Source organism: Salvia hispanica, chromosome 3 (assembly GCF_023119035.1).
Source record: "Salvia hispanica cultivar TCC Black 2014 chromosome 3, UniMelb_Shisp_WGS_1.0, whole genome shotgun sequence".
In the NCBI taxonomy this organism is placed as follows: domain Eukaryota; kingdom Viridiplantae; phylum Streptophyta; class Magnoliopsida; order Lamiales; family Lamiaceae; genus Salvia; species Salvia hispanica.
The window spans coordinates 36,175,683-36,187,986 of record NC_062967.1 but is presented as its reverse complement, the minus strand read 5'-3'; the positions used below and the strand labels follow the sequence as shown (position 1 = coordinate 36,187,986).

Below are 12,304 nucleotides of genomic sequence, written 5' to 3'. Positions count from 1 at the left end.
TTTTATATAGTTTGTTGGTGTAAAATTGGAATAGAATAAAGTACGTAAAAGATAATATTTCCTCTTTCCTCGAATAATAATCTTATTTTTTTCAAGTCTGTCCTACAAAATTAATCATCGTAACTCTTTGCAAATAATATTGCACTCAATTTTTCTTTTTTATCTTTCTCATATTTTACTAATTCGTAGTAGTATTGAAATTCGTATCGTCTATAAAATTTTTATAATTTTATTTTTAGAGGACAACAAGGAATAACGTTTTTCCTTTTATAAAATAAATCATCTTTCATTGGGATAAATTAAAAAAACAATACTTCATCCGTCCCAAAAAACTAAAGATATTTGACATGACACGAGAATTAATACTCCATCTGTCCCATTAGAAATGCAACATTTTTCTTATTGGATTGTCCAAAAAAAAAATGAAACGTTTCCTAAAATGGAAACAATCTTATCTCTACTTTTTCTTCTCTCTTACTTTGCTCTCTCCTCATTAACTCACAAAACAACACTGCATAAAATCATGTGCCGGAAACCAAATGTTGCATATCTATTGGAACGGAGGGAGTATATAATTAGTAAAGTAAGAGAAATGAGGAGAAAGATAGTTAAAATAGTGTTAGAGGATAGTGGAATCCACATTTTATTATATAAAATGAGACCAATATTCTACTAATTTTTTTAACTCATTTTTCTTTTTACATTTCTTAAAATTAGTATCAGAATCAAAGGACACAGCTATTGAGGATTGGAGGGAATAGTTAGTATCTGATGACGGCCCCACAACTTAATTACTCCATATATACATAATTTATTTTCCAACTAATCAAACTTTTATCATACCATCGTTTATGTCGACAAAACTATTTGCCATTATTATTGAAGAGTTTGTACTGTGTACTATGTCTTATAAATGTGACAGTTAACTTAGACTTATATTAGGAGTGTAAACATATTAAATGAATTAGTTAGTTTGGCACATCTATGAATGAGAACAATTGAAATTTGGTTTGAGTATGACTTGCTTTAAATTGAATCGAGCAAAAAGAGGAGTCATGATCAAACCAACTTGAAGTTTTATTGAACTAGTGTTAGCCCACGCGCTATGCGCGACACATAATATTTTTGTTCTATTAATTGGACATTGCGAATAAACTAAATAAAATAAAAAATAAACATCATTAAATAAGATTTAAAAATAAAAAAAATATAGTACTCTATAGTAACAATATGTTAAATAATTTTAGATATGAAATTGTAGAAATTTTAAAGTAAACCAACATGAAAATATTTGTTAATTTCGATACTTATGTCTCTACAACAAAGAAAAATATCATCATTACGACATACATACTTCAATACTAAAATACTATCAATATTAAATAAGTATCTAATATACAAATAAAAAGTACAATAAGGACAATAATATCGTCATAAAAATATAAAATGATGTACAATACAAATAAAAAACATATACATATAAAAATTGAATGCATAAACTAATGGAAATAGAGATCAGTAAACTAAAGAGAAAAAAAAATCTCCAACCACAAAACAGCTGAGAGAGCGAAATGATGGCTCAAAATAAAATTCAATAGTAATACACAAAGGGAAAATCATCATATAGAGAGGAATGGAAAAAACAGGTAGCGAATGAGTGGATTATATAAGCTATCAAATCTCCTATATTTATAGTCCAAAAAATAGAATTATAGGAGACTCTTTCAAAAACTTTCACTTTCTCCACTAACAATTTAAATTTATAATCCTTATAACTTCCCTAATATTAAAATCGACAAATCGGACAAATAGGTTAATACTATTAAATTTAAAATTTATATGATAGCCTCATTGTACCTCAAGTAACGCACACTTTACACCAATTTTGGGCACTAAATGCATAATAATTATTGAGCATTCAATTATTTACTGTATTAATTATGTGTATAATATTTTTGTGAAAGAAAATGAGAGCAATTTCAAGTACCATCTCACAATTTATTTTACATAACTTTTCAATTACTTGACTGCATTAAAAATTGAAACTTTATTATCAATTGTGGATGGCGGAGGTTACATAACTTTCATCCATATTAATAACGTTCAAGAAGAAATTATCTAATACTCCTTCATAATTAATAAATATTTAAAAGTATGCCAAAAATTTATGAATATTCAAAATTATGCCTAAAACTCGCCTTTTATATATTTATAGATTTGATTTTTATATCGATCAAATCAAGTTGAGGAATGTTAATCCGGACACCACCATCAAATATTGAATTAGATAATTGTTACGGAGTATTTCAGATCCAATATTAGTAGTAGTTCACTTCCAATCCAAACTACAAGTGGCATATTCAATCATTTACTATTAGAGACCATGTTTATTCTTATATCTTGTTCGATTATTTTTCTCTCAAAATTTGGCACGAGACAATGTATCTCAGCTTGTTGCCAACGTGCTAAGCTTGCATGTGTTTCTCGATTATTCATCTAACTTCCATTCATGTGACATATTGAATTCAAGATAAAGTCTATTTTAACTTATCTCATATTATATCTCAATGTCTTATCTAGCATGTCAAACATATGTACTCCATATCTTGAATCTTATATTTGAACATCCAATATATCAATACAATCACCACGTAGAGGTAAAGAAAACTATTGTATTAAGATGAATCTTATCCCTCAAGAAAAAGAGGATAAAACTTACTAATTCTTTTATATAAAAATGCATTGTGATCCAAGCAAGGAATTCTTGATGAATTTGCATGGTGATACTTAAGAAAATAAACCCACCCTTACCAATGAATAAGTAAAGAACCTTTCCATACCAAGATAAAGCAAAGTCTCCTAATGTTATGAGATAATTCTTCTTACAACCAACTTTTCAGACAACTATATATAAATTGCATCACATAACACAACATATCTGCAATATATATCAACATATACACACAAATATCAGTGAAAACACAGACAAAAATGGAGAAGGCAGTGAGAAATCTAGAAAAGAAAGATTCAAGCTTGATGTTCAGAGAGATTTCACCGCCACACAAATGGGATCAAGATTTGGATTTTCATTACCTGCGTTTGACTCTTCCCGGTATCATATAATTCATTCATTTATCCATTCAATTTGCAGGTTAAATTATCAAAAAAATCACAAATTTTAGTTAATTTCTGGTCAATCTCAATTATATCATAACTTTGATACTTTTTTCATTCGTCTTGTAGTGAAAATTTGTGGCGTGCTACGTGTTAGAATTTATTGATGTTGCTCGCACACGTTTAAAAATTCAAAACGTAGTAGTTGACTAGGTGTAGCATAGTTTATGTAGCCAAACATTTATTCTACATAGTACTATTTTCCGTTTGTCACATCATCCCAAATTTTGAGATTATGTGACAATTGTGAAAAATGTATATTAATGGATAATTATTTAAGTTGTGAGATTGACCAAAATCGACCAAAATTGGTGATTTTCCCAAAATCCCTAATTTGTACTACTAAAATATTTGGGAATTATAATTTTTTGATTGATCACATGTTTGACGAAGATATTAATATTTGAATTATCATTCTTCACATCAATAGGTTTTATATCAGCCGACATCACTCTGCACATGGACAAATACGGTCATCTAGTGGTGCGTGGGAGCCACAATATAACAGAACACAAGTACTTGAGTTTCGAGGAGACGTTCGATGTTCCTGATGGGGCCAACCTCGAGCTCGCCGAGGGAATATTCGAAGACGAACAAATATATTGTGTGACCATCCCCAAGAGCAACAAATTAGGACAACAAGTCTCCGGCTCCGACTCCAAAAGGGTAAAATTTGACGATCACGATCAGAACAAATACAAGAAAAATGACCTTAATGAACGACCGCGTCCATCCTCAGTTATTGAGACACAAAATTCTATGAAGAAAATTGCATTTCTAATTGCAATATTAGTTGCGATATATGCTGCTTGGCTTAATCGTTAACTTAGTTAATGATTGAGAAAATAATTAAACAATTGTTTGTATAATGTTAAATAAGCATGTAAGTGCATAATGTTCGATCTATAAAACTGATCAATTGCAAAATAATTTGTATTTTTTTCTTTTTCTTAGTATTAATTGCAGAAATAAAATAGCAGTATCGGGTGGATTGAGATATGTATTTGTAGTCTAGAGAAAAGTGGGCAGCCCGGCCCGACTCCAGACCCAAATCAGCCCGGTGGGCTTGCGCTAGGTAGCTTAGTTATAATTTTGGAGAAAATAACAATTTAGATCACATATTTGTTTAAATTGTTATCAGTTCTGGTATGACTTGAAAGTGGAAGGCTTTAATTTTGGCGGTTGTCTTCTCATTGCGCAAAACATCGTATATTGAATTATTCCATGCATAATTATTTGTGAGTGAATCAATGAGAGTATACTGTTATAATATGAAAAGATATTAGTGGTTTGGAATCCAAGAAAAGGTTTATTAGAAAAGGAAAAGATATTAGTGAAAAAGTTGATTACATATTAGAATTGGATTTATTTTAAGGTGACACATAATTGAATAAAATTATTAAGCCCTATTGTCCAACACCGTTGATTCGACAATTGAGAAATCAAAATGACATAGATTTAATGAAACGCCGTTGTTTTGATCATCACCATAACACATCATTCGTGAATGGAAAAGACAATTGAGAAATCGAAACTTCGTGTTTAATATTTCATTTCTAAACCTCATATGATTTAAATATGCAAATCAGTTTGTCTAGCCCGGACATTTTGTAACTCAAAAGATCAAACCTGGTCATTTTTATACCTCTACTTCTTAGTTCAAAATTCAAGTAAGACTCACAAGGGGTGATTGCAAACATCGGAAATTCAAAATTAAGTTTCCATTTCGACATTACTATTGGCAACATCACTATGAAAATACATAAATTCCAATGCCTAAAATTGGCAACCAAATCTAAGTTCCAATTCTAATTGCAATTGAATGAGCAGATACATACGTTTGTTATGCATTCACCAGATAAAAAACCCTCTCTCTGACAAACGTAGGCGCAACTAATCTCACTAGCAACATCACCTTTGCAATTCCCCTTGAAAAATTGGCTTTCAGTTGTACATATAGCTGCTTCAGTCACCACCTCCTCTGCAAATGAAATTAGTTAGTAGAGATAAAGATTATATCCATATATGTAGTCATCTTTTATTTCAATCACATCTAACTATTCCTAAAATTGATCTAAATAAGTGCGCTCAATAAAAATTTAGTGGTTCAGACACATTTTCCACGTGATGTGTCCAACCTACACATCTACAGAAATATTTGTGATTGGCTCGACACGCACATAGCAACGTCTCGACACGCACATAGCAACGTGTTCCAGACCACTATATAAACAACGGTTAGAGTGCTGAAAATTATTTTGTATGCAAGAATTAATGATGATCTCATTATATAAAGGTGCATTAGTTGACAAATTGAAAGTACTAATATTTTATGAGCAAATGTCTGTAAATTCAAAATAATGCTATGAGATAATACATGTAAATGACAAGATACACAATAATGGATTATCTTTTATGGAAAAGAGTGTATACATTAGGTTATAATCAATGAGATGTGATAATAAAATACTGTAATTAATTTTAAAAAAAATTATAACTGATTTCTTATATTATGACCAATAATATGGCATAATTATATGTCCATGTAACATGTTAAATAAAAATAGATAATTTCCCCCCTAAATCCTCACATTACGAACCTAAAATTCTAACAGATCAGTCAATCTATTTCATTCAAAAATTAGATTAAATTGAAAATATACTTAATTTATAATTTCAAAAAAAATAGAATTTGACCATATATACTACACTATTTTAGAAGTTATTATCTAAAAAGAAAATCACAGTCTAACAAAATATGATGAAAGTGTGTAAACTTACGGGATGCTAAAAGGCAAAGAAGAAAGAGCGAGAGAATTGAAAATTGTTTAGCCATTTTAAGAGTAGAATTTGAGGTTGATATCAAAACTTCATATGCTCATTACCTTTTTATAGTGTATATTGCATAAATTAAAGAAAAATAATAAAGTTTATTTCAATTCCACTGATAACCACATTATTCACGTGAAAGATATTCAACTTCTCTTGTGGTAATTCTTTTTAAAAGCACTTATGACATTATTTACATGGAAAGATATTCAGCTTCTATTGTGGTTATTCATTTTAAATGCACTTATGACATTATTTACATGGAAAGATATTCAACTTCTCTTGTGGTTATTCTTTTTAAAAGCACTGATGTCAATTATGGTATTTTTTTCATTTAGATATTTTTCTATAAATTCCTCAATTTTCATCAAATTCAAGTGCTTTGAATTGTCAATTTATTGATTTGTTTTGGTTTTACAATTAATCAAGATTGTCGGTTTAATAAGGCTAAATATAAGTGTAGTAATTCAATAATTTAAATTATTTTATTTGGAATAATGCTATGTTGTTTCACTGCCTATAATATGATATCATTATGTTAGTGAAATCTTGATTGATTGCAAATTCTATATAAAATTATTGATTATAAAATCAGAATAAATCAATAATTTGATAATTTATAGGCGGATTTTAAAGTTGATGCAACCAAAATTTGGTAAAAGTTTAGAAATTTAAAACAAATTCATTACCCTTTTCGTATCGATATTTTTTATAATATCTACAATATAGCATTATCGATATGGTATATTGTATATTCCCACCCCCTAACCAATGGCTCCAAGAAAGAGTAATTGCTCATATACATTATTTTGTTACGCGACTACAAATTATATTGACAATTGTGAAAAATGCTAGTATATTAGTAGTATAATAATATAATTGACTATTTCTTAAAATTGCAGGATTGCCCAAACTTATTTTTCTTGTACTACTAAATTATTTGAGAGATATAATATTTTGATTGATCATTTATAATGCAATATTAGTTGCGATATATGCTGCTTGGCTTAATCGTTAACTTAGCTAATAATTGAGAAATTAATTAAAAATTGTTTGCAATGCAATGTTAAATAAGCATGTAAGTGCATAGTTTGATCTATATTAAAAAACTGAATTGAGAAAAGATGTGCCTAATTCCCACACGTTCTCATTTTCCTTATTTTCCACAATCTTTCTTCTTCCCATATCAAGACATCTTTTTTTATTTTCTTTTTAACATTATACAATTATTTAATTTGGTAATATTATGTTGTTTTGATGCTATGAAATAGTTGTGGTTGATGTCCGATAGTGCTACGTAACTAGCATCAAAATCTTAATTGATTGTAAACTGAGAAGAAAAAATATTTTGATTGCAAAATCAGCACAAATGAATAAGTTGGTAATTTATAGGCAGATTGGTAAGCTGGTACGCAAAACCAAAAGTTTAGCGAAAGTTTAGACATTTACAAACAAATTCTTACCCTTTTCATATCGATTTCGATACTGTCAACAATATAGTATTATCGATATTTCGTAACAACAAAAACATGTAAGAAAACAATTAAGCTTAAACCAGTAAGTAGTAAAATTACAAAAAGCGGCAACATTAATCCATAATTAATTGAAATCTAATAATTAATGAGGACTTATCACTTGCCTCTGCATCAACACATATCCATCTCTTCCAACTCTGCCTCATTATGATCGAGCATTTGAGCCATCATTTCAAGTACCTCTAATGCCATTTTTTCCATCTCTTCCTCAGGTACTTTGCCACTGAAATTCTTCTTTTTCCAATCAATAGAATCTTGGATTTTGATTGCTTGTAAATATTAGTATATAGTCAAGACCCAAATCAGCCGACGATGGCCTTGCGCTGAGTATCACCAAAAGACGTTGTTTTGTACATTGATTCGACAATTTAGAAATCAAAACGACATTGTTTTAGTGAAACACCATTGTTTTGATCATCACCATAACACATCATTCTATGCATGGAAAAGACAATTGAAAATTCGAAACTTCGTGTATAATAAAACCCCATAGGATTTAAATATGCAAGTCGGTCGGCCCAGTCTGCTCATTTTGACACCTCTATTTTCTTAGTTCAAAATTCAAAGTAAGACTCACAAAGAGTGATTAAAAACATCATAAATTTAATTTTAGGTTTCCATTCGACATTAATATTGGCAACATTATTATGAAAGTACATAAATTCTGATGCCTCAAATTGGCAACAAAATCAAAGTTACAATTCTAACATCCTACTGAGCACATACATCTGGATTCATTGTCGCAATCACCAGATGTATAGTTATCTCTCCTACAAAGATAAGTGCATGAAGTCCTACTAGCAACATCTTGTTTGCAAGGCCCCTCAAAAAACCTGCTTGGCACTGTTATGCATGTATCTGCTTTAGACACCATCATCTCCTCTGCAAATGAAATTAGTTAGTAGGGTAAAGATTAAGTCCATATATTTAATCAGTAGATTATTGATAATAATATTAGTTGATATATTGAAAATATTATGTTATGAGTTACTATTATAAATAAAATCAACCTAATGTTTATAATGTATATATGTAAAGAAAATGGATTTTTGTGGACAGAATATAAATATATACAATGAGTGAGATTGAAAATAAAACATTTGATAACAAACTAGTCTAGTAATCAAAAGGATACTAGTAGTTTTTAACTGATTTCCAATTTTTTGACCGATTCGTCTTCAATAAAATTAAATTTTGGCTAATGTGGCATAATTATGTGTCCATGAAATGGTGACAATTGCAATTTAAACAAAACAGATACTCGATTGTAAATTAAAAATATACTTAATTTAAATGTATAATTGCACAAATCAGAACTTAACCAAAATGAAATAATTTACATGCTATTATCCAAAAGATTAGTAGGCCAATAAGAGAGTATGAAAGTGTGTAAACTTACGAGAAGCAAAGAAGAGGTAAAGAAGAAGGATCGAAAGAGTTGAGAATTGTTTAGCCATTTTGAGAGTGAAGTTTATGTTGATATCTAAACTTCACATGTTAATAACCTTTTATAGTGTAAACTTGCATAAAAATTGAAGAAAAAAATATATTAAGTTTATTTGAATTACATAGAAAGACAATGGTGTTCTATTTTGGTTATTCTTTTTAAATGCACTTATATCTCATATAATACTTTTTATATGGTATTTTTTTACCTCTATTTGTAAGCTCCAATAAAGAGTAATTGTAAATATGCATATTTTTTATATGTGACTACAAATTCGGAAGGGATGATCCCTTCCGTTACAAATTACTCCCTCTGTCCCGGCTAAGATGACACATTCCTTAGCCGGCACGGGGTTTTAGGAGTAATTGGTTAATGTGTTTAATTGGAGAGAGAAAAAGTGGGTGAAAGTATTAAAATAAAGAGAGAAAGAAAGGTGAATATTTTAATAGGGGTGAGAAAAAGTGGTTGAGTGTACTAGTTAGAGTGAGAAAGTTTCCAAATAAGGAAATGTGTCATTTTGATTGGGACAAACTAAAAAGGAAAACGCGTCATCTTAAACGGGACGGAAGGAGTATGTTGTTAAAAGTGGCTACGAGTATAAGTCTTTTCTTTATATTAAAATAGTACTTCGTACTTACTAATTAAAACTGAACTATATAAAACACTAAAAAAACAACATTTTTACCGACGGAAATTTAATTACTATTTTTCCGGGCGGTAAACGGGTTAATCTTATAATATCACTACACTTTTGAGTTTATAATGTGGCATATTTATGTTTCCATGGAACATTGTGAAAATTACAGTTTAAATAAAATAGATAATTTCCCCACTAAATCCTTACATCACAAACCTAAAATTATAATTTCAGAGTCAATCTACTTGGATTATAAACTCAGATTATACTGAAAATATACTTAATTTGAATTTATAATTACAAAAATTAGAATGTGACCAAAATACAATATTTTAGAAGTTATTATCCAAAAAAAGTCATAGGCTAACAAAATATGGTGAAAGTATGTAAAAACTTACGAGAAGCTAAAAGGAAAAGAAGAAAGAGCGAGAGAATTGAAAATTGTTTAGCCATTTTGAGAATAGAATGAGGTTAATATCCAAACTTCATACATTCGTTACAAGCTTTTTATAGTGCAACTTACATAAATTGAAGAAAAATAAACAAAGATTATTTCAATTCCATCGATAACTACTTTCCATTATTTTTACATGGAAAGATAATCGACTTCTCTTGTGGTCATTTGTTTTAAAAGAAATCGTCTCAAATAATTAACATGTCAATCGACCAAATATGCTAGCAATATAGCTACCATCGAGCTATGACAAAATTCGGTACAATAAATAGTAATAGCAGTAGTATTTTTTTCATTGAGGTAATTTTCTATAAATTCCTAATTTTTTTGTCAAATTCAACTTCTTTAAAATCAGCATATAAACTGTAAATTTATTGATTTGTTTTGATTTCACAATCAAACAAGATTCTAGCTCTAATATGGATAAATATAAATTGTAATTCGACAAATTAAAATATTTAATTTAGTATAATAATATGTTGTTTTGGTGCCTAAAATATGACATTATTTTGGTTGATGTCCGATAGTGTCATGTAAGTAAGTCACCAGGCTATGTTAGCGTCGAAATCTTGATTGATTGCAAAATTAAAACAAATCAATAATTTGATAATTTATAGATGAATTTTTAAGTTGGTATGCAAAACCAAAATTTGGCAAAAATTTAGAAATTTAAGAGCAATTTAATTACCCTTTTCATATCGATATTTTCAATAGTTTCTACTATAAGTGGCGAAGCCACATATGGGCATGAGGGGCCCATGGTCCCCCATGAATTTTGCTGCTTACTATTGATTATACATGCATATTAACAATTTCTCTCAATTGCTCAATTTGTCTTTTGTTCAACCTTATCATATCTTACCTCAAATTTGAATCCCAGTGTTGCATATTTGTTTTTTTAGTTCCATTATATATTTTATTGTTGTTTTAGTTTCATAAATTTAAGTAAAACATACTAGTATAATTCAGAAATACAAAGTAATAATCTTTGTTATCTAATAATAAAACTTAATTCTTTAGATTTGTAAGTGTAAATATATGTATATTAGTATTAAATTCAAATTTAAAGATTTACTCTTCATTTTTTAATATATTTTTATTTATTTGTTTATCATTTACATTGATTTTAATCTATGATGAAAATAATGAGTAGAAAAATTAAGCAAAATAATAGTATTGTAGTAGTACTTGTTTAGTTGGGGGAAAAAAGAAATAAATATTTCTCCCTTATTATCCATCTTTCTCTCGTAGGTTCGAAATACTTCTAGCAATAACGACACCAAAAATATCCACAAACGTTAACAACAATTTGGGCCCCAAACGTAAAATTCTTGGCTTCTCCACTGTCTACAATATACCATTATTGGTATAGTGTATCGTACATTCCCACCCCTAATGATGAGCACTAAGAAAGAATAATTGTTCATAACTTCATATACATGATTTCGTTACGCTTAAAAATGCCTATAAATTATATTTTCTACAAATTATATTGACAATTGTTAAAAATGTCTATATTAGTAATGATATATAATCGGCAATTTCTTAAAATTACAGGATTGATTAAACTTATTTTCACTAAATAATTTGGGAGATATAATATCTTGATTGATCATTTATAATGCAATATTAATTGCGATATATGCTGCTTGGCTTAATCGTTAACTTAGTTAATCATTCAGGAACTAATTCAACGTATGTGCGTAATGTTCGATCTATTGAAAAGTGAATTGCCAATTAAATCGTCTATTTTTTTTTAAGTGTGGAATACTGCTATGCAAAATATATTATTTTCTTAGTCTAAACTGAAGAAATAAAATTGCATCACAAGTGGGTGGAATAGACAAGAGAAAAATTGGGCGGCTTGGCCCGAATTGAGATCCAAATCAGCCCGATCGACTGGTGCTAGGTAGCTTAGTTTAAAATTTTGTGAAAAATAGTTATTTCAATCACAAAATTTAGTTAAATTATTATCAATCATATAATACTTGAAAATTGAATATCAAGTGCGAGTTTTCAGTTTTTGAGATTGTCTTATTGTTTACAAAATGTAGTATATTGACATCATTATGTACATGAATACGACTATTAAAAAATCTGAACTCCGTATTTAATATTTTGTTTCTAAATCTCATAGTATGATTCCGGCCGGTATAGCCCGAGCATTTTGTGACTCAAAAGATGAAACTCGGTCATTTTAACACCTCTGCTTTCTTAGTTCAAGCTTC

The 12,304-nt window shown here is 29.0% G+C and overlaps 1 protein-coding gene across 1 annotated transcript; it reads left to right on the top strand.

The window, feature by feature from the left end:
- The first annotated feature begins 2,928 nt into the window (after positions 1 to 2,928).
- Positions 2,929 to 4,104, top strand: LOC125216520. Its single transcript, XM_048118257.1, has 2 exons — positions 2,929 to 3,112; positions 3,605 to 4,104. The coding sequence occupies exons 1-2, from the start codon at positions 2,992 to 2,994 to the stop codon at positions 3,997 to 3,999; spliced, it is 516 nt and encodes a 171-aa protein (XP_047974214.1). The 5' UTR covers positions 2,929 to 2,991; the 3' UTR covers positions 4,000 to 4,104.
- The last annotated feature ends 8,200 nt before the right edge of the window (positions 4,105 to 12,304 follow it).

What these genes read in the sequence shown, in the direction of transcription:
- LOC125216520 (XM_048118257.1), top strand. Translation starts at nt 2,992, where the DNA reads ATGGAGAAGGCAGTGAGAAATCTAGAAAAGAAAGATTCAAGCTTGATG. An exon ending in CCTGCGTTTGACTCTTCCCG is followed by an intron (nt 3,113 to 3,604) that starts GTATCATATAAT and finishes TCACATCAATAG; the next exon opens with GTTTTATATCAGCCGACATC.